This window comes from Pteronotus mesoamericanus, unplaced genomic scaffold (assembly GCF_021234165.1).
Source record: "Pteronotus mesoamericanus isolate MK-2021 breed Mesoamerican mustached bat unplaced genomic scaffold, CSHL_Meso_final contig_291, whole genome shotgun sequence".
In the NCBI taxonomy this organism is placed as follows: Eukaryota; Metazoa; Chordata; class Mammalia; order Chiroptera; family Mormoopidae; genus Pteronotus; species Pteronotus mesoamericanus.
The window spans coordinates 10,377,201-10,400,778 of record NW_026555124.1 but is presented as its reverse complement, the minus strand read 5'-3'; the positions used below and the strand labels follow the sequence as shown (position 1 = coordinate 10,400,778).

General features: G+C 39.4%; 1 protein-coding gene across 1 annotated transcript in view; it reads left to right on the top strand.

Moving 5' to 3' along the window:
* The first annotated feature begins 607 nt into the window (after positions 1-607).
* The window catches only part of PPP1R21 (protein phosphatase 1 regulatory subunit 21), a 56,066-nt gene continuing 33,095 nt past the window's right edge, over positions 608-23,578 (top strand). Inside the window, exons 1-9 of the mRNA XM_054575471.1 lie at positions 608-672; positions 9,506-9,574; positions 12,293-12,439; positions 14,795-14,896; positions 16,010-16,174; positions 16,350-16,408; positions 17,384-17,478; positions 21,209-21,261; positions 21,981-22,130. Coding sequence (XP_054431446.1) covers positions 616-672; positions 9,506-9,574; positions 12,293-12,439; positions 14,795-14,896; positions 16,010-16,174; positions 16,350-16,408; positions 17,384-17,478; positions 21,209-21,261; positions 21,981-22,130 — 897 coding nt within the window. The 5' untranslated portion in view covers positions 608-615. The remainder of the gene's footprint in view (positions 673-9,505; positions 9,575-12,292; positions 12,440-14,794; positions 14,897-16,009; positions 16,175-16,349; positions 16,409-17,383; positions 17,479-21,208; positions 21,262-21,980; positions 22,131-23,578) is intronic.

Genomic DNA, 23,578 nt, shown 5'->3' with positions numbered 1-23,578 from the left:
GACGTCTGAGAGTTTACAATTCAGGGCATGACCGGTGCTATTACATCCGGATAAAGAGATAGCGGAATACAGAAGTCTTTTTCTGCGTGTACGTTCTGAAAGATGTAACCATCAAATCCCAGACGGTTGCCATGGGAACCAGCGGGGGCGGGCAGAGGGGGGTCGACCAGAATTCTTGATACGCTTAGAATGTTTCGTCTTCCGGTCCTCGGCTATTCGCAACCACCGCCCCTTTCCTGGTTTCCCGCCCGTTCTGTGGACTCTCACCATTCTCTTCTCCTCTTGATTTTCCTTCTTCGTTCTAAGTTGCCATCTTGGACCATGCGTCAAGATGGCGCCCTCTGCTCCCAGAGGCTGAACCCAGGCGAACCAGCTAAGCTGCGCGCGCACGTGTTGGGCGCAGGAGGGTGGGGCGGTGACGTTAAGGCGTCGCCCCGCCCCCGGCAGTCGCTCCTCCTCTGGGCGAACCCGGAAGTGGAGGAGGAGGCGCGGCGGCGGCGGTGGCGAAGCGGGCAGGCGCTGGCGGAGCCGTATCGGGGAGCGTGTCTCGGGTTGGGGGCGGGGGGCGGGGCTGAGCGGCCTGGGTAGCCTGGCCTGGACGGGGCGGGAGAGGCCATGGCCTCGGCAGAGTTGCAGGGGAAGTACCAGAAGCTGGCTCAGGAGTACTCGAAGGTACCCATCGTGGGCGGGGATTAGGGGGTCCCCGGCCCTGCGGCCTCGGGTTGCCTTGACTTGTCGGACGGTGGGGTACCGCGGAGGGAGCACGCAAGGCACTGCACCTCTTTCCTTCTTCCTTGCTCACAATTACCGATACTCCACCTGCAGCTCCCTGGAGATGGAGCCGGGCGGTGTCTAGGTTCGTGTGCGTTTCTGCAGGAAGGAGCAGGAGTTTGATTCTTCCTTCTCACTGAACTAGCGGGCGTGGAACTGGGATGTCAGAAATCCTGGCTTCTGCCTCTGGTGCTGTGCTGGTCGGGAAGGTGCTGTTTCCTCAGTTTTCCCAGCCCAGTGATGAAGATCAAGCTTTCTTCCTTCCCACAGGGATGATACTAGCATAAAGAGATTTATCTGCTCCCATTCAATTAGGAAGGGTAAATAGAGTCATGCGTGTAAACTGCTTCACCAGGCGTGGTGGTTACGATGTGTTCAGTGATAAGCAAGATGTCTGGAAATGATTTTGAAAGCGTGAATCTTAACGCTTGTGCCCTTCTCTCTTTTTTTCCCCTTGGTCACCTGGAGTGGGGCAGGGCACCTAGCAGGTGTTCAGTACATGTTGAATTAGGCCCGTTTGTCGTATGTATGGTATCAGTCTTTTAAATGATGGTCCTCTTCCCTTTGCAAAGGGCTGCTTCTGGGGAGGGTGTTTCTGTCTTAAGAATATCCTAATGAAGTTATAATAGCGAGATCTTAAAACTACGAATATCGGTTTAGCAGTCATTAACCTTAGTTTTCAATGAAAGTGACATTCATGAGGGCAGTAGAAAAACTTAGCCCCCTCTTTACAATTTGGAGAAACTGAGACTTTTTTTTCTTATGATTTCATTTAACAAACAGCAAGATGAAGTGAAATAGTAAAACCCGTGTTTAAACATGCACTTTAGTCTTTTCACTATCGAATGGGAGCCTTTTGAGACAGACACAGTGGGTACTACCATTGGCACAGCGTCTTGCATTTACGTTTGAAATAGTCGTAAGAGCACAATGTCAGTGATGACAGTTTTCATCCTTTGGAGGAGTATTTTGTTTGAAAGGACCAGAAGCTGGAACAAATACATATGATGGGGTGGCGTGGGTGGAGAGTGGCAGTAGTGCCCAAACTTGGCTCTACTATTTTGGTGTGAAAACATTTCATGAGAATAAAGTAGGAGGACTGACTTTCTTCTCCAGACAGTAAACAAGCTCAGGGGGCAATTCCAAATGGCAAAGGAATGTTTAAAAAATGAGCAGTGACTGCAGTTGCTAAAAAATTGAATAATCTCCCAAAGTAATACACACTTGGAAATATTTTGGGTTTTTTTTTTTTATATTTAAGCTCTTTTGTTCAACAGACACTTGTTATGTGCCCCCTGTAAACAATCTGCCAAAATTGGTTGAGAGAGGCAGAGTTCCACCTAAAGGAGACCCATTTAATAGAATGTTCAAATGTTGTACGTAATTGTAATATACTATTGATGAGTACTAGTTCAGTGGAAGCACAGAAGAGATGGAGGGTAAGGGTAGAAGTTACTCAAATTGGGGAAGGAAGGATGGTAGCATTCCAGGCAAAGGAAGAGGAGTTTATTCACTGACAGGAAAGCACATTAAGATGCACGGCGGAGAGTGGTGAGATATGGTTGCAGAGGTAATTTAGACCTGATCATGAGGGGTTGTGGATGTCAAATACGAAATTTGAACTTAGGTTTTGAGTAATGGAGAAACAGTAAACGTTTTTAAACATGATGTAACACTACTTTTAGGAAAGAGGATGGTAACTATTTGGAGGATGGATTAAAGTAGGAAAAGATTGGTGAAAAGAAGACCAGATTGTAGGTTGTTGGAATAGTTTGGGGGAGAATAATATAGGTTAAATAAAGTGACAGTGAGATGGAGAAGGGCTCTAGATTTAGGAGTTATGGTTAAAAAAATACTTTTTAGTTTCTTTGCTGATGCCTGCGTTTTGCATAGCACTACACTTAGGATAGACATATGGAGTGTGTAAGGTGCCTATCCTTGTGTCTCATTCATTCTGAGGGACATGGTGAGTGAGGGAAGAAGACTGAGAGTTGACCTTGAAACTCTGAGATGAGGGAACATGACTGCCACTGATAATGGAGGGTGAGCAGAAAGGCGAGCCAATTCGAAGTGAAGGGGTGAATTAAAGTTGAGGTGCTATCATAGAATTTTGGGATTTGAAGGCATGTTAAAGTTACTCACATAGTAATAGCTTCAGGCAATTGATGTTGGAGTAATTGCTGAAAACTTCTAGTGGAGATGGACTGGCTAAAAGTCAGGACAAAGGTCAGAACTTTTGGGATAATTCCCATAAAGATGATAGTTGAACTTTCCGAGTGAATTGGGCTAGCACACTTAGATAGACTCTTTGGGGAACACTGTGAGAAGGATGTGTCAAGAGCAGCAGGAGATCCTCAGGAGGCTGTAGCAGGTCTGCCAGGTTTGAGGTTATTTCCTGTTGGGCCAGACCATTTTTCATCTTTTTAATTTTAATGTGCTAGAAATCTCAGAACACAAGAGGTACAAAGATTGGTCAAAAGATTTCATGTGCTTTTTTAAAAGTAATTTTTATTTATTGAATTTAGAGAGAGGAGGAGGAGAGAGAGAGAAACATCGGTTTGTTGTTCCACTTTATTTATGGATTCATTGGTTGATCCCTGTATGTCCCTTTACGGGGGATCGAATCTGCAACCTTGGCATATTGGAACGACACTCTAACCAACTGAGCTACCTGGCCAGGGCCTCACGTGTATTTCATTTCTTGCAAATTCTAGTGTCAAGCAGTTTCTAGATAAGATATAGGCTACCTTCAACTCTGTTTCATTGGAAGGGGAAGTCTGCTTTTTATTAGCTTGCTTGGTGGAGAAATTGTGTGCTGATGTTGAAATCCAGTTAGGATACAAAGAAAAAAGATTTCCTCTGTAGAAGGAGGCCTGCATATCAAGAGAGGACCAAACATGATTCCTAAACCAAGAACATTTATAGAATCTTCTCATTTTTTTTAATCTTTAAAATATGTTTATTGACCTTAGAGAGGAAGGGAAAGATAGTGAAAGAAACATTGATGTGAGGGAGAAAGATTGTTTGGTTGCCTTTCATACTCACTCCAACCAGGGATTTAACCTGCATCCTAGGTATGTGCCCTGACCGGGAATTGAATGCCCAGCCTTTTGGTGTACAGGATGATGCTCCAACCAACTGAGCCACACTGGTGAGGGCTTGTCTCATTCTTGTATAAATGAGATATCAACCTGTATTCTAGGAAGGAACGCATTGCTTGCTTAAGAACCACGGTCATAACTGTCGTTCTTCTTGAGAAAGAAAAAAGTCTGAGGAGCTCCTGTTAAAGAGATTGAGAGTTTAGTTAAGGAAAAGATGAACCATGGAGGCTAAAGCAGGTGAAAATTGCTAAGGCAGACAGGTTGCTAAAACATAAAGTCAAAATGGAGAGTAAGACTCCGGTGGTTTGTGGCAATTAAGAGGTCATCCCTGGAGGCTTTTAAAATTTCAGGTTTAATAAGGTTTAGAGGAGGAGAAAGCTGATATTCAGAGGTTCATTAAGGTAATAGTTAATAGATGGAGGCTATCTCTTTGAGATGTGAGGGAAAGCTAATCAAGGCCTCAGTTACTATACCATTGATGAAGAATGAAAGACCATTTCTTACTTGTTTCTTCCCTGGCCTGCTCTGCTTCTGAGGCTCTGGTATACCTCATTATGGAGAAGAGAGTCTAAGTGCATTCAGTCCTGGCTCATTTGGTTCAGCCTGCTTTCTTTGCAGGGGCTCCTGCATTCTTGCCTAGCACCATGTTATATGTGTAAGCAAGTTAAGTTCTAACTGGGTCATTGGTTCTCACAGCGCTGTCCTGGGTCAGCATCATTAGATCTGGGGATGGGTTGGAAATACAAATTCTTGGGTCCACCCTGGCCTTATGGAAACTAAAACTGGTGTTCAGATCCAGCAGTCCGTGTTATAACAAACCTTTCCAATGATTTGAATGCACAACAGAGTTTTGGGAACTTTACTCAAGGGATGATATCAGTATAGGAGCTTTTGCTCAAGCATTATCTTTTAAAAACTCTTTTGAGGCAGTAGCAGCCAATGGGAAAACCAAACATCTATTCCTTTTCTAGCAGTTTATTTTGCAATTGATGCTTCTTTTAGTTACAAAGGATATTGCATTTGGGAATGTGCCAGACTTGTGTTCTTAGTATAGAGCTCCTGATACTGGGAAAAGGTCAGTTGTGATTCTGTGTGTTTGTTTTCCAGATAGTGAGGCCTGGAAACTTGATTAATTGCCCCCTTCTGTAAGAGAAACAGTATTATTACATTAATATTATTTTTAAATTTTTTACCCCGATGTGTAGAGTTGACTGCTAAAGTTGGAGCATACCATGAGAATGAAGGTGTTCAAGATGTCCAGTATCTGTGCTGGCCAACAGGGTAACCACTAGCCATGTGGGTCTGTCGAGCACTTGCAAGGTAGTGGCTAGTGCCACCGAGGAACTCAATTTTAGATTTTATTTAATTTCAAATAATTTAAGTAGGGACATGCTGGACAGTGCTAGCTTAGCCCTTAGAGCGACGCATCACACATGTAAATGTATGTGATTCACCTGAAGACTTTGTGAAACTGCAGATTCTGGTTTGGTAGGTCGGGTGGGGCCTCCGATTCTGCTCCTAGGTGATGCTGTTGCAGCTGTCCACGGACCACACTTTGAATAGTAAGGCTTTAGAAAGACAAGGGTTGTCTTACTCTTCCAACAGTTCACTCGACCTACCCATCCCGTGACTGATGGGGCAGCTAGACCACGAGGGTTGGGGTTGGGGGTTTTGTAATGAGTTTCCCTGCATGGTAGCAGGAGCCGGAGAAAGGGTTCTACTTGAGGGCAGGTCTGAGAGGAGAAGGTTTTTTCCCTGCCTCAGTGATCAAATAACCTCAGCCACTAATGCATAGACTATACAGCCACAGATTCTGTATTCCCTTCCAAGGGGAGGAACAAGTGAGTAGGTAGAAAGACCAAGTGGTATTCGCAGCACTTTGGAATACTTAAGTGTTAGATCTGAAAGGAGTTTTAGGGATCATCGAGGCCAGAGATGCGTAGCTAGGGTCTGCAGATGACTTCAGTATCCTGAAGCTGCAAGTTGGGGTTTTGTTAAAGCGTAGGAATGGGCTCTGGGTTGTCTGTTACATTGATTTGTAATGGAAAAAAGCTATATGTGTAAAGATTGGTTTTATAGAGTTGTAAAACACGTACAAATCTTAAAGTGTCCATTGTGTGAAATAACAATGTGAGAGTGGTTTTAACACAGAAGATTGTTGAGGATTAGATGAGAAAATGCATATAGATGATTCATTTCTCCCCCCAAACTTCCAACAGTTTGTGATCAAAGGTAGTAAATCCCTAATCTTGGGCCAGTTATCCCACCACAGATTGTCAGAGTGGCATTAGAGAGATCAAAGTTGGCTCATCATTACACTCTCTGAATTTGGAGGGGCAGCTTTGCAATATGCCTGACTGAGGCTGGGCTGTCCCAGAACCAGAGTTACATAGAACAGGTCAGGGTACTGGTCATTAGAGAGTTAGGCTCAGGGCTTTTGAGGATGCATGGTGTCCAATAGGACCTGGAGGTTTAAATCATTTGGAGATGGGTCGTAGGGACTGTACAGTTGCTGTTATAGTCGCTTATAGTTATATATTGCATTAGATTTAAACACCTTTTGCGTACAGTATTTAATTTGATTATCTAAAAATTTATTGAGTGCCTTCTCTGTCCATAGCATTGATCTTTCGTTGTAGGCAGAAGATACAAGGAATTACCCTGTAGTCTCTTCCATGAAGGACAGCTTAGTTGACATATGGCAGATGAGTAGAGAAATCATAAATCCATCATAAGTCATGCATGACTTAGTAAATGTAAAATTTACTACTTTAAAAGTAAAATTGACACTGAACAGTTTAGTAAGAGGCGTGTTGTTATTATACTAGTAAATGCCAAGAGGACCTAGGAGCAAGCTCACTGTGGACCATAGGGGACCACAGGGAGTGGTTAGGGAAGACTTATGGAGGAAGTAGGACCAGAGGTAGGAAATAAGCTTGTGGAAGAACTGTTGGGGTTTGGATGGTAAAAAAGAGGAAGGGTTGTGCTTTGCAGAGTAAAGGTAGAGCTAATCCGAAAATTACATGATCTGAAAATTACAAGACAGTTAAAAATGGGGTGTAAAAGGACTAAGAAGGTCTGAGAGTTGGGATTCAGAGGTACTGCTCCTCTATTGAATGGAAGAGCTTGGTGCCCAGCTGCTGGAACCAGGCAATGTCATCTTCCGGAGAGTTTTCCTGTCCTAATGGAGGCTTCAGTTACATCCATGTGGAGTCTCCACACTTATTTCAGAGGCATTAGGGACCATTCGGTGATCTTACATCTATTTCTAAAACAGGAATAATGTGCATTTGCCTCCCTACTGTGGTAAATGCTGGGGAGGAGAAATAGATTTTAAAAGACCAGGCTGATCACAGCAGTGTCAGCATTTGACAAGCTGCTAGATCAGTAATGCACAAGTGTGGCAGTGGTGCTGCTGAAATGCAGGAAAATGCCAAATGCCACCGCGTGTAAGTAACATGGCAGTGGAGTATCCCATTGTCATCCTTTTGTACCTACTGAATATTAGAAAGGTGTTTTAGAAGTATATTTCTAAAAGCTGCATTTTCTGTTACACAGTTTCATTGAAACCATATTTGAATTGTTACTAATTTAACAAACAGTATTTTCAAAAGGAAAATCCAAATCATTTTTCATTATAATCAGATTAAATTCCAAACAATGGTAATTTGAAAGGTTTATTTTCCCTTTTTAACAAAGTAGGCTGTTCAGTTTGCTGTAGGTAGCTTTTAAAATATTTGCCTTAGAAATGAAAGATGAGGGTTGTTTTTTTTTTATTGCTGTAGTTCTAGTCCTACAGAAAACTTACAGTTCAGCAGATTTCAAGCCTCATCTCTAGTTCTTGAGGCAGGCACTAGGAGCTTCTAAATACCACCCCAAGAAGACATCGTAGATCAAAGTTAGGACAGGGGTATGAAATGAAACCTGGAAACCTAGATAAGTGGTTTTGCTGCCTTTTGGCTAAATGGGTTTGAAAGTATTTATTGAATTTTGCTATCTGGGTAATACATTATCCAAGAGTATGCTGATATTGCATGAAAAGTAGAACATTATATGATGGAAGTCAACATTAAAGTGTTATTTCTTTCTTCTGAACTTCTAGAGCAGAGGTCTCCAAATTTTTTCTGTAACAAATCTAATTGTAAATATTTCAGGCTTGGGGCCAGACAGTTTTTAACTGCTTGACTGTGTCATTGTAGCTCAAAAGCAACCATGGACAATATGTAAATAATGAGTGTGGCTGTGTTCCAGTAACACTTTAAAATAGGTTGCAGGCCAGTTTGGTCCTTAGCTCTTAGCTTGCCAACTCCTGTTCTAGAGAATTTAATGTCTTTACTGCTTTTTTTTTTAAGCAGAAAATACTATGATTGCTAGCTATCTTTCATCTTCCCTTTTAAATGGTAAGCTCTTTGAAGACAGGGACCGCTTCTTTTACTTCTTTCTCTCCCTCATGTCATTTATTGCAATGCCTTATACCAGGCAAACTATAATAAATATATTCTCCTTTATAGTCTATTCTAAAGTAAGAGCTCTATTTCCATTTATGGAACACTTTATAGTTTAGAAAATGTTTTTCATGTTTTTGATCTTGGTCTTACAACAATCTCAAAAAAAAGGAAGATAGGGTAGATGTATTTCTCTATGTTACAGATCATATAACTGAGGCTCAGAAAGGCTAAGTTTATATTGTTTAATAACATGGTAGAGCAAGCCCTGACCAGTGACTCACTTGGTTGGGCATCATTCTGAAAGGCAAAGGGTTGCCAGTTCGATTCCTGGTCAGGGCACAGGCCTGGAATGAGGTTTTGGTCCCTGTTCGGGACATGTACGAGAGGCAATTTATCAATACGTCTCTCTCACATTGATGTTTCTCTCCTTCTCTCTCTCCCTCCCTTCCTTTCTCTCTGAAAATAAATAAAATCTTTGAAAATAAAACTGCTGGTTGGATATCAGCATTCCCTGTAAAATGGAGGTAATATAGTACCAACTTCCTAGGACTGTGAAGTTTCGTGAACTAATATATAATAAAACATTTAGGACAGTGCTGGTATGTAATGAGCACTAGGATGTTAGCTGCTATTATTTCTAAATTGAGCCTGCTTCTTCGTTGCTTTTGGTACACTGTCTCAGCTGATGCCCGATAGCTGGTTTACTGTTCCTGATGACGTTTGCACAACTAATACTAGGCACAGTGTCCTGCTGGGTATGTGGATGCCTTACATTTTGAATTGTTACTCTATAATTGGTCCAATTGTATATATTTTACAGGTGAATGGTGTGCTCAAGGAAAATAGTAGTTTTTATGTAGGGAGGACTTAGTTTCATAGAAGGAACCATGTACCAGAAGTTGAGAGGTGTGGATTTCAGTCTCAGTTTTGCCACAGATTATGTGTTTTATGTCACAGGGGAGGTAAGGCACTGTGTATTCAACTGTAAAGTGGCAGAATAATGATACTTTCTACCCTCCTCTGGGTTAATATTCTTGTTCTCATATATATATATATATAGATAGATAGATAGATAGATAGATAGTTACTTAGTGTTATGATTCCTGTAAGGTAATGGTAAGTGATTTTCTTGCTATAAGTGATTGCTTTAAATTAAAAATTAATTATCACTTATTCTGTTTTCAGCTTCGGGCTCAGAATCAGGTCCTGAAAAAAGGTGTTGTGGATGAACAAGCAAATTCTGCTGCTTTAAAGGTATGCAGAAGGGTATTTGTATGGTGAGGTTAACTGAGTGTTTGGTGATGCTTAAAACAGGGAATTCAGCTGGTTTTCTGGGTTAAAGTCCCAACTCTAATGCTAATTCAGGAGCAATAGCGATGAGTATGTAGTTTTTTGTGTTTTACTTTCTTACTTCCTTCAGTATGACTCTTAAATGCTTTGATTTTCTTGGCTAAAATTTTTAAAGAATGTTTTATTTAGTTAAAGTCATCTGGATCACTAGACAGTACTCTGAGGAGGGCAATGTCATGTTCATATTTATATTCCCAGTATTCAGCCAGATGGCTGTGCCCTAATAAATGGATTGGAAAGTGTGGATCATTTAGTCCAAATTATTGTATTATTGGGTTGGCCAAAAAGCCTGTTTAGTTTTTCCTGTAAAATAAAAGACATTTTTCATTTTCACCAGTGACTTTATTGATTTGGATATTTTGAGTATGTTGGCTCTCTCCTGAGTGGTATACTGTCAATGGTTCTCAGTTAGTGTCTTGATTTGATTGCTATCAACTTCAAATGGTCTACCTGACTGTAGAACATCGTCCAGCAAGAAATCTCCAGCATGAAACTTCGAAAACTAGTTTTGACACATTCAGTCAATCACAGCACCTTCTCCATACACTGTGCAAATCTTTTTTTGCATTTTAGTTGCGCTTTTACCTTTCTTGAAATAATAAAGCATTGTTTCGAAAATGTTGCATATCTTCTTCTACCTTCAAAATTAAAATGGCTACACAAAAATTCACCAATTTTGATAAGTTTAAAGACAATTTTTTAGTGCAAGCAGAGTTTATTGGTGATATGTTCTTATGGAAGAGAACAGGCCTTGCTGGGGAGGGGGGAAAGGCAAGAACAAGAGAGCAAGCTAATAAGGATCTTTTTAATGCATGTTGATATGACAGCTGTCACAATATAATCTAACAATTTGTTATATTGTGCCCAAGCCAAGATGATGACAAATTAAGCTTTATAGTGAGGAATTGTTAGTCAAGTCATTATTTGGACTAAATCATCAAAGAAATGATCATTAGCTCTCCTAATGTTGTTTAAAACCTGTTGCTGGGGAATGTATTTCCTATCTCGTCTTTGCAGCCCCCTCTTGGTTTGACCCCCTCCCGTTGCTGGTCGTGTTTGATTAGCTCTGTGAGAGTGGTCATGGCCGTGACAGTGCTGATGTGGACAGCGGGTGCTGTTTATTGTGCACTTGCTGTGTGTCAGGCATTGTGCTAAATACATTAGGTCCATGATCTCAGTCTTAATAGTAACTGTATGAGGGCAGGTAACATTATTATTATCCCCATTGCACAAACTAGGATTTACAGAGAGGTTGGGAAAGATGTCATCTGAAATTAATGCTTAGTTAATGGAGTTGGAGCATTTGTCAGCTAGTGATTAACTAATTATAAGGATGTAAAGAAATTACTTTTGTTTTACCATTCATTGAAGTAGTCATTATAATGACAGTTAAGAATGAGAGTCAATAGGAATGTTAGGATGTCTTCTGTTATAGTAGGCTTTTGATTATATTAGGTTTCCCTCTTCAATGAGCTGTGGATACAATAAGCATTCATTGATTTGAATTTCTTTAATTTGATGAAATGTGATAATTTGGACATGGGGTAGAACTAAGTTGACCATTGAACTTCAAGTGAAAATCAGGGGCTACTAAACAAACAATAAAAAGAACAATGTTTTTCTACTTAATGGAAACATACTATTCTATCACTCTAGCTCTACTCTCAACATAAAAATAATGCCAGTAGATTGCAGACATCAGCCTGTGGTTTTTAGTTGCTGTTTCAATACATTTAAATCACTTATTCATTAAAACTTGACCTCTTAGCTTTATAGTGGTTTTAAAGTGAAAGTAATAAAAGTACAATTCTTTAAATATACAGTAGCATGTGGCCATCTCTGTTTGATTACCAGTGAATACAAAGTTGTCAGAACATCATAAATGAAATGTTGTTAGAATAATATTTTTTAGTAATAGAGTGAAATTAAATATTTCTCTAGTTTCCTATTTTCTTATCCCGTTATTGTATAAACAGTACAGAATGGTCAGCAGAAGTTAGGTTGTTTAGATTTTAGATTTTGTTTCTATTTTCACTTAACTTTAAAGGGAATTGATGTAGAACAGTAGTTGAAATATTTTTATGTTAGGATAACAATGATTTTTATCTCTGACAAATCAGAATACAGTAGTTTAAAATTAAGTGTATTAAAAAGACTTCATTTTACTGACTTAAATTTAGGGACGATTCATAGAAAAAATAAATACAAGTATGTTTCTAGCTGTTCTTGCTTACTGAAGGGCATCATCAGTTGAGTCTGAGATCTCTTTAAAAATTCAAGTTTATAAAATTGTAGCTTCAGGCCCTGTATCCTCACTGCCAGACACACATACAGCAACATTATATAACAACAAACTGTTGTGGATATTTTACTTTAAGTTGATAACTATCTTGTTTCTTTAGTATATATACCCTTTATTTTTAAGTTCACTTGGCTTGATCAAAAATGATTTTTTCACAAAAGAGCTAAAACCATAGGAACTGGAATGATAAACCGTACAATTTGAATTTCTTAAGGCAAGAGGTTTTGATTATATTTTGGTGAAACAAGAATAATTTTTTTAATTATTTTTAAACCTTCAGGCTAAATTATAAAGAATGGTTTGTTTTCGCTTTGATGTAGGAACAACTGAAAATGAAGGATCAGTCACTGAGAAAGCTACAGCAGGAAATGGACAGTTTGACATTTCGAAATCTGCAGCTTGCCAAGAGGGTAGAACTACTTCAAGATGAACTGGCTCTAAGTGAGCCCCGAGGCAAGAAGAACAAGGTAGGTCAAATAAAAGCAAGGTAGTGTGACCTTGTCGTTAGGTACAGACATGTATGGGCCATCCTGCTAGTAACAGAAGACCCTACCTCCAAATTTTCTTAGGTTCCTTTATTACACCTGGATATTGGGGTCAAGAAAACAGATATTTACTATTTGTATACACTAGGTATTAGAGGCATTTTCATATGAATGTGAGTTTTAAAGAATTTATTAAGAGCATACACATATTTGATTTAGTGACTGAGAAAAGAGGAAGGAATATCTCATATTGGTTAAAATTATTGATATTGTTCAGGTATACCAAGTAGCTGTTAACTCAAGGTAGGGTAAATACAAAGAGAAACATTGTCAAACTTACACATCCTTGTGTAATTAAAATTAAGTGTATTAAAAAGACTTCCTTTTACACATCCTTGTGTGTAAGTTTGCTGTAAATATTTCTCCTTTTTTTTTTAGAGGTTTTATTTATTTACGTTTAGAGATAGGGGAAGGGAGGGAGAAAGAGAGGGAGAGAAACTTTCAAAGTGTGAGAGAAACATTTGTTGGTGGCTTCTCACATGGCTCAACCAGGAACCGCCCACAGCCCAGGCATTTGTCCTGACAGGGAATCAACTGGTGACCTTTTGGATTGTGGGATGGTGCCCCAACCCACTGAGCTACATCAAACAGAGCTAGATGTTTTTTTTAGTATTTATTCTTAGGCCATTTTGGTATTCTTGTCCAAAAATGTAAAAATAAACTTTTCCCCTTATGGTTAATGTAGTGAGGCAAGATTCTTACTGCTCTGATATGGATGATGTGGTACTTTAAGAAGTTGAATTTTTTTTTTTTTCAAGTATAAGGGCTAGTGCTTGAATCTTTAAGTCTGTATGTGCATATAGAACAGCATCCCCAAAGTTGCAGATATGAGGCAGTCACAATAGAGTTGTAAAAGGGGAGAGGAAGACCCACAGTAACTCTTTAGCAGCACAGTGTCTTGGCAGGAGTTGTAGGCTTTGGAGTAAAGCCCAGGGTTAGATTCTTTGTCTGCCACTTACAGTTCTGTGACTGTAGGCAAATTTTTAAGCCTTGCAACCTCATTTATCTATCAGCTAAATAAGAATGATACTCTTTTTGTGATCATGGGATTATGTAAAAGGGCTCAGGACTCTTATTTGCCACATGATGGGCAATCCACATAATTATATGTTAGTACCTTCCCATATGCATTTCCCTTACATGGAATAATTCTTGAGAGTGGTAATTTTCAAATGGGAACAGAGTTGGCAAAACAGGTATGTATTAGAATCACTTGAGAAACTGTCAAAATACACATGCTCTGGAAATTCAAAAGATCCTTGGGGAAGGAATAGCCATCTGTACTTAAAAAGGGCTCCATAGGTTAGTGAGATCCCTCACAGGGCTGTTTTAGCAGAGCTTTGGGCGTAACACTTCTGAAATCATGGTAATTAAAGCTATCCAAATTTGGAAGCACTGAGGACACAGTATGCAATTCAGCAGTTCCTTGTGTTCTTCTTGTGTCCCAAACAGGATGGATATTTAATGCATATATATATTTTTTAATATAGCTACTCTTATTTTCACAGAGTTTTCTAATCATTGGTTTATATTGGATCAGTAAGTGACTTCATTTGAAGTGAGGAGTGAGGGCACAAGAAAGGCAGAGAAGGGTGGTGACTGATGTCTGAACACAGTTTTATTGTGAGGCTGTCACTTGAATAGTCTCAGTTCTTACATTCCATGAAAACAAATGTTCATTACTAGCTCTTTTAAATAGTGCTATTCTTCTATTTAGGAAAGTTGATACTGGTTAAAAAAAGAGCAAGTGAAAGGTATTTTTCATAATCTTTGAGCTTTTTTCCTTCTGTGTATAACAGCTTTATTTTATGTTTTTTTAATATTAGAAATTTATGTGAACTTTTGTATCTTATCTTTGTAAATTCTAAGTAATTTATCTCAGAGGAATTTAACAACTCAGACTCATGGAATTGCTAAAACTGTCATTTCCCAAACCAAAAAGTCAAATTGAAACTAGCATATTTTTATATCACAAGCTTTTGGGGTCTTCTCTGTCTTCCCACAGAACTACTCCTGAATTCGTCTGCAAAGAATAGCAAGTCTTATCTGTTTTTTTCTCTCTCTTTTTTTAAGCTTTCCTGCCCATTGCAAAATTTGCAGTTCCAACTTGTCACGTAGGAAAAGTTAAATGATGGACTGTATACCTTTTGCAGGATTGTGTGAGAATGATGAACACGTAGAAGAGACAAGCTACTAAGGTGATAGAGAATCTGTGTACCTTAGGATGTTTCTCTAAAGGATGAAAGTTATGTGGACATAACTTATTCTTTCCATCAGAAAAGTGGAGACTCTTCTTCTCAGTTGAGTCAAGAGCAGAAGAGTGTCTTTGATGAAGATCTGCAAAAGAAGATAGAAGAGAATGAACGGTTGCACATACAAGTGAGAAGATCTTTCTGTTTTTTCCGTATGAATTTAAAAATGGGTGATATGATCTGGAAAGTGGAAAAACCAATGCAAGATAGAGTGTTCTGTGTATATATTGGTGTTTTAATCTTTCCTGTGGTTGCTAGGTAATATGTCACTGTCATTCATTTCTTAAATCTCATTCATGTCTTAATATGGGCATGTGTTTTGAAGTATACATTTGTTTAGAGGACAGTAGAATAACTTTATAACTTAACAATGTAGAAATATACTGAGCACTACTTATTTTATATAGGAAATAATTTGATGGATCATTTAGATGGGGACTTATGAATAAGTAGTGTATGCCTTTTAATTTGTTACTGTTCACTTGTTAGTTTGTAATGACTATTAGGGTATAGATGATGTGGGTTTGTATGTCCTGGGCCAGAACTGGGTCACGCTCATGGCAGGCTCTCAGGTAGGTATTCAATGTTTGCTTCCAAACAGTCAGCATGTTGTACGAGTCAGAGTGTAGTGTATCCAACTATGCTGATTTTTGTGTATATGTGAAATGGTGAACATAGTCAAACAATGGAAAGTAAATATGCATTAATTCTCAGTCTTTGACTATTAAAAAAATGGACTTTTAACTTTAGTGCATTTGTGTCAAGTATTGGATTCTCATTAAGGAAAAGAGCTTTATCTGTTTTAGGAATGACATCTGTTTACGTTTTGATTATTTAATTATGGAAGTTAACCCAGTAGAAAAGTTATACACTGGGCAGTTGAATTATCTGTGTGCCAGAAATGGAAATAGAAATTCATGAGACTGAGAGAAAGGAGGTGTAGCCTTTGAAGTAGATCTTTTCTGTCGCAATCTTACTCCTACCACATTTTCACTGTGAGACATCTGACAAGTTATAAAGCCCCGTTAAGCCGCAGTTTCCCCATCTGTATAGGAGGGCTAACAATAACACTTTCTCTGACATACTGAGGATTCAATGAGATCACGCATGTGCAGATTTTGCATAGTGAGTATATGGAACCATATGGAAGTTCCTCAATGGATAGTGATTGCTGTTGTTTTTATCTTCATTTGTATATATGAGGATATCATGAGAAGAGAAAATGATTTTTTATTTTCAGTTTTTTGAAGCCGATGAGCAGCACAAGCATGTGGAAGCAGAGCTGAGGAGTCGGCTGGCCACTCTGGAGACGGAGGCAGCCCAGCACCAGGCTGTGGTTGATGGCCTGACGCGGAAGTACATGGAAACCATTGAGAAACTGCAGAATGACAAGGCCAAACTAGAAGTAAGCCCAACTTAAAGTGAGAGTACTTTAAGAAATAGTCAGGCTATTATAAATTGTGTACATTATAGAACATAAAGTTAGTCATTTAACGTGCGATTGTTGCCTGCAGTATCTCCTAAGTGTGTTCCCATCTATAGCCTGAGCCATCTGCTTTTCTTTGTCTTCTAAAATTCAGGTAATATCTCAGGCTCTAGAAAAGGAGGCCAAGGAATGTCGGCTTCGAACGGAAGAATGGTATGTGAAAACGAGAATTCCAAAGGGCCCTGGAGTAAGAACCAGAAGACCTGAGTTTTGATTTAGCAGCTCCTGTGTCTTTATTTTCTCACAATTGAAATGAGATGGGAGTAGGAAATCTCCAGGGTCCTTTTCAGTTCTGTTATCTCTGTGACCTTCTGCATTCTTGGTGGAGTGGGGGTGCATTAGTCCTCAGCCTGCAGATATTTTGGGTCATGACAGATAGCGTTCTGGGGCTCCTTGACTAAGGACTAGATACTTTCTGTTTCAGGCTACAGTAAAGAGAGAGCCTTTTGGTAGTCCCAGGCAGGAAAACTGACTGTAATCACTATGTCAACCTTTTAATAGTCCATTTTGAATAAAGTAGAGGTTATATGATCTAATTTGGAGATATCTAAATCTTAAAATATCACATATTGATGCGTGATAAAAGCATTCTCCAACATTTATTTGCTAAAAGACATAATAGTTTTGGTTTTATTCAATAGAATCAGTCAAGTGGGTTTCTTTAATAGTTGCTTTGGTAGAATTACATGCTTGGTTTAGATGTATGCCTCATAACATAATCAGAAAAGTTATCAGATTTTGAGCCAAAGGAAAAAAGATGTAATACCTAAAAAAGAATTTACCCCTCATACATGAACAAATACTTATGTGCTGTGAAGAGAAAATGTATAATGTTGAAATGACTCTAAGATTACTTTGTGCTTGGGAAATAAACTTTAAATTGTCTAGGACACTGAGACTGATAAATTCTTCTAAACTTCAGCATTATTGAACAGAAGTCCCAGGGACTTTAGAGTCAAGGTTTAGTATTTCTCTTATCCTTATCTTTTAATAATTGTCTACTACCAAGAGTATCCTAGATGCCAGACAAAATTCTCTGAAAGCCCGATACCAGCCATTGAGGTAACAAGCAAATGAGGATCCACTGTCTGATGGGTGATAATGTGCTTTTGTATTTTTTTCTTTCAGTCAATTACAGTTAAAGAATCTTCATGAAGATTTGTCAGGTAGATTAGAGGAATCCTTATCAATCATCAATGAAAAAGTACCTTTTAATGATACAAGTAGGTATTATGTACAGCTTTTCATTATTTGCAGCTTTAAACCTCTCTGTGGTAGCCAACTAAGTAAAATAATTTCTAATCTATTTGGCAAGAAGCTTCATTGGTCCGGCAGAAGGGAGCTTTTTTTGTTCTTTTGATCAGGCTTGACCCTCATATTTCATAAGGAAATTTATTTTATTTATTTTTAAATTTTTGTTCATTTTTTTCTATTTTTTTTTTCCTTCTTCATAGGGAGGTTTTTAAATTGTCATGTAACTACTCCAAATCCAGCCTTTTCAGTAAAAGCCCAAATACACATTTTAAAATTGTGTGTATTCATTATATCCCAGGTTAAAAACCAGCCTACATATAAAGTACCCAAAAGTTTGTCCAAGGAAGATTGTTGTTCATGATGGAGAGGGGTGGGGGTAGGAGGTAGATCTCAGCCTGGTATCTCCCACTTCTTGGACAATCCCCAGTGGCAGTTAGGGAGCTGTTTCAGCTAAGTCCTGCTTCCTGCTTCTGAGAATGGCATGGTAATTTATTTAGCCAAGAGCAACAAAAAGGACTTTTAAAAAAATTCAACTTACATATATAATAGGTGCTGATTTTGTAACCTTTAGACAAGAATTAAATCAGAACCTGGAACACAAAGTAAATGTTTAATTGGAGCTTGAAATTTACGTTCAAAAAGTGCACATTTCCTTTTTTATAATCACATGATTGAAATCTGTGTGTGTGTGTGTGTGTAACTTCCCCTAAATATTTCTAAGGGAAGACCTAAAAAAAGAGGAAGGAAAAGACACCAAAGAAAAACAGCAGTTTTATCCAACACTCTAATCAGCATTATGTCATTATTGCATGAAAAACCTAAATTCCTCTGAAAACAACACCTGTTTCTGTTTCTACATTAATATAAATAGCACGAGCATACTTTGACACATAAGACTTGAAACCTTGGCATTTTGTTTTCCCTTTAATTTTTGTATGAATTAGTCATCAGGTTCTAATAATTTCCTTTTGAATCTCTTTTGGGTTTATCCTTTCTTTTCCAATATTAGTTGTTACCCTACTGTAGATCGTTATGTCATTGTAGGTAATTTCTTTCAGTTCTAAAGTGTCTAGAGATCATTTGCTGAGTGTCCAGAAAGGTAGGGAGCATAGGGGAGATGTAGAGTTTTATAGTATAAAAATCTTCACCATCAAAGAATTTATAGTTTAGTAGGGGAGAGATAATATATATTGTAGAAATGTCCAAAATATAGGTTAAACTATTCCATAGAGGAACTCCTGGGGCGTCAGAGGAAGGACAGATTACTGCTGGTGGGGTTGTTTGGGGGACCTTTGGGAAGAAGGGTGCTTTGAGCTGGACCTGGATATGCGAGTAGGTTTTATTGTGCAGAGCCGAGGGAGAATGAGCCAGGGAAGTGCATGGAGTGTGGTACGAAGGACAAAAGGTGCTGTCATGGCCTACTGAGCAGTAGTTAATAAAGTAAAGAGGAGAGTGACAGATAAGCGCTGAAAGGGTGGGTGGGACTGGACGCAGAGGTTTGGGCAAAGGAGTTGTGACTTAATTCACAAGGCAGTGGGATTGTTGGAGAGGTTTTTGACCCAGGAAATGTCAAGATAAGACTTGTGTACTCACAGAGTTAATCTGGCTAGAGTGTAGACCACCCTGGAATGGAATGATAATAGTCCTGGTGTGCCCTGTTACGGAGGCTTGATCAGGGAGGTGCAAGGAGGCGGGAGGGCAGGAGGAGGTAGTTTGATGGAAAGGTGTGGTGCCGTTGATAGAAATCAAAAAGCAGATGAGGAACAGGTTTATGGGGGAGATGATAAGGTAACTTTGTGGTTTAATATTCTGACAGATAGATTGATGTGTATCTGTTACCTGTTGGTGTATGTATTTATAAATAAAAGCCTAGACCTCTGGAGAGCAAATGATGTTGACCTGCTCTCCAGATGGATGGATGAGCCCCTCACCCCTATTGGGAGTGGTGGGGATGAGGGGTACAAAGTGCAGAGAGAGAGCTGTGCAGCGTCCTTGGAGAGTTCTCCAGCACAGTGATGGGAAGGGGAGGGGCAGAGGTGAAGAGGAGCTGGAGAGGCCCTGAAATGGAAGCAGAGAAGGGAGTGCTCCACCTGGTGGTGCTGGCCAGGTCTGCACATTGCTGTGACAGGTCAGGGAGGGTAAAGGCAGTAAAAGGTTTGGTGACTTTGAGAGGGCTAGTGTTGCCTTGGAGAGAAGTGCTCCCATGCAGGGGAGACACCAGATTGCTACCACAAGAGTTAGAGGAGAGCGGATGCTGAGGAAACAGGCAGAGACATGCTGTTTTGGGGGCAGTGGGAACGGAGGAGACGGGACAGAATGAGAGCTTATCACTATGGCAGAGTAAAAGGAATGTTGTGTGTGCAGGGGATGAGCAAGGGCAGAGAATAAAGAATGATGTAAGTAAAGGGGAAGAAGTCACAGTGGAGATAGAGTCGAATGAGCTGCAGCAAATCGTTTGTTTTGTAATGAGGTAATTTTGAAGATGAAAGAAGGAGGTGATGGAGTAAACCCTGATGGGGTCAGAGGGAGCTACTGCCAGGGGCTGGGGGGAAGGTTAACTGAGGAAAGAATATGTGAAGCCATAGACTGAGGTGGCAGGTGACGAGTGTAAGAACCCCTTGTGCGTTGGCTTTGGTCTTCTTGGCATCAAAGGGGGAGGCCAAGCCATCCATGAGGCAGAGGAAGAGAGGAATGTTACTAGGGGCTTAAAGTGGAAAAGATTTGGAGTAGAAATCATGGCAAGTATAATAGGGACACAGCCATGAAATCACAGATTGTTGAGTAGTGTTGAAGCCCCCCTTAAGTTACTTAGACTATATCATTGTGGACCCTGATCTAGTTTTGAGTTAGCAAGAGCATTGTTGAAAATGATGGGCCAGGCTGGGAAGGAAAACAAGCAAGGTTCAGAGAGGATGTAACAGGAGAATAGAGGCTGTGGTTGTGCCTGGGAGACCAAGCTGATTTAATAGAAATGGGGACGTGGGAGAGAATTGGATGTGAGTGGGATCAGGAGTTTTTGAATCGGATTTTGGCACCAGGGTCATTCTGACTGAGGAAATAGACAGAGGAGGGAAGGTTTGAGTGGCTGAAACGGTGCACAGAAATGAGGGGAGATGAAGGTCATTAAATTGCAGGGGTCTAAGAAGCGTGAGGCCAGGTGTTAGGAAGCGGTTCAGAGGTTGACAGATTCTAAGGTAGAGAGAAGCACCATGAGAAAGAGATGGAAACTGCCCCAGAAAAGTTAGGATTGAGCCACTGGGATCAGTTGTAGCAAACAGGGATAGATTTTCAAATATTACGGTGTCATGAAAACTGTGGTATTTTTGGAAGATTAGTGTGGCAGCTGTATGCAGGCTATTTTAGAAGAATTGCTGAAGATAACGTGAATGTCATGAATCTTTCCAAGTAATCATGATAGGTCCCAAAGCAGTTTTTGAAAGGATTTTTTAGAACCAAAAAAACAGGGTTTTTAAAAATATTTTTTTAAATCCTAAAGGTAAAAAAATATTTGATGTATTACTTTATTTGAGAAACAACTGACTGTAAATTTCATTATTCTCTTTGTGATTGTGACTTTGATCATTTTAAATTCTTACATAAAGCTGATGTTGCTGCAGATCATTCATTATTTTGCAGTTCACCTGTTTTCCTGTAAATGTAAAATGAGAGATTTAATGTACCTTTATTTTTGTTTTGTAGAATATAGCCAGTATAATGCTTTGAATGTTCCACTCCACAATAGGAGACATCAGGTAAAGATGAAATACATGTTTTTCTTTTCAGCGATGTGCATGTCAAAGTTTTCAGAAACAAGGATTACTTATGTGGGCCTCTGTTTAGTGCACTAAACCATTGAACCAACGTATTTAACTTTTGCTTTACTTTCTCCTACAGCAAAAAATAATTTTTTCATTTATTGATTTTAGAGAGGGAGGAGAGAGAGAGAGAGGGAAATACCAATTTGTTGTTCCACTTATTTGTGCATTCATTGGTTGATTCTTGTATGTGCACTGACCGAGGATCAGACCTGCAATCTTGGTGAACTGAGATGGTGCTCTAACCAACTGAACTACTTGGCCAGGGCTCTCATACATTAAAAAAGAAATTCTGTAACTTACTGTTTATTGAATTTATAACAGATGTAGATTTTTGCTATCTCTTTTGTCTGATAACATTAGAACTGAATTATGGGATTCAGTAATTTCATGAGGCATACCTTTCTCCTAGGTTAGTGGGCCTTGCTATTAAATGGTTTAGGTTAAGTGGGGGAGGCGTGTTTGCCAAAATTGGTGACTTTCTAATATAATTTACTTAGATGGGAATATTAAAATCCAGGTAGGAGTGAATAAATTTAAATTAGTGAATAATTATACTAGAATTCAAATGTTTTTTTCCAAAGGCAGACTTGATAAAGTAGTTTGAGAAAGATATTTTGATAGTTGTCTTTAACTATGTATTTTTCATTTTAAAGCTGAAGATGCGGGACATTGCTGGGCAGGCCCTGGCTTTTGTTCAAGATCTTGTGACGGCTCTTCTGAACTTCCACACCTATACAGAACAGAGAATTCAGATTTTTCCTGTTGATTCTGCCATTGACACTATAACTCCATTGAATCAGAGGGTAAACTTAACTCAAGATACCTTTTGTCTGCCCTAAACAAGTAGGGAAACAAACTTACTTATTTTTATACCACTTCTGTGCATCAGCCAAATACTATGGAAAGCTTGGGAAAAAACTGTAAGTTAATAGTCTTTACCTTCAAGAGGAAGTATGGCAAACATGGAGATTCTTAAGTTAAACACTAGGGGAGTTGGTACAAGACCTTAGTGTGTGAGTGAGTGGCCATGGCCAGTAGCAATGTGAGGTCATTAAGAAGGGGAGATTGCTGTCAGCGGTAGTGCCTGGGGAAGAGTCTGTGGTGATTTGAATGTGCTTTGAAAAATGAGCATGATTTGAACAGGAGGAGAAAAGTGGGATAGGTATTTTTCCCCCTAGAAAAGGGAAGGATGTAAGCAAATCACAGGGTAGAAAAGCGTATGGAGTATGCGTGTCTTCCCATACCCGCACGTTTGCTGTATTGTATTGGTCACTCAGACCAACCCTGAGACATTACCCGAGGCTACTGCACAAACCCATGAAGAGCAGGAGGTGAGATCATCGGGCTCCTCTGGGAGGCGATCCCCACAGGGAAGAAGTGGAGGGATCTTGCTATAAATGTCCTCTAAGTGCCAGCCTGAAGTGAGTCATGCATTTTCCCTACTTACCTGATTGTTCATCCCAGCTTGTTTTTGTGCATCACAGGGTTTGAATTGTGTTTATATCCAGGGATCCCCTGAGTGCCATTTACATTAGCATAGCAAAGGCCTGGCCTCTGCACTTTGACTTCTGGGGTTCCAGTCTAGCTCTGCTGCTTTCTGCATCCCCTTGGGCAATTGATTTAACCTCTCTGTGCTTTAGTTTCCTCATCTTTAAAATGGGGGATAGGAGTACCTCACAGGTATGCGTTTGAATATAAAAATTACGTGAGATAATACATGTCAAACACTAAGAATAGCATTTAATAAAGGTTAGCAGTCATCCCTCTTCTCATTATGTCATACATATAGGAAGCTTCAGTAGGTGCTTGGTTTTCATCAGTTTTGGTGTGACTCTACAAAACTATTGAAGTTCATACAAATTTTTGGGTCTTTGAAATGCTCTTTAATATCACTTGTTGGAAAAAGCTATCAGAAGACCTGGAAAACAGTACTGCAACATTTTAATATATTTTCTTTTATACTTCCTATAATATCACAAATATTATCTACTCAGTACTGGTTCTTTGTCCATCATTGGAATTTTATCTTAGTCTGAAATACTTCATTACTTTGAAAAATGTATGTATTTCTCAATATTTTACCTTTGGTACTTTGGCCTCTGAAGGGCCCTATGTGATTTTCTAGTAAGTCTGTAATATTGAAGGAGATTCAGAAACCATTTGTTAAAAAGATGACGAGAGTTTTTGGACTTGTTTGTAGAATCTTAAAGTAGACGTTTACACCCGTAAGCTTAGAGTTCATCTTTTACAG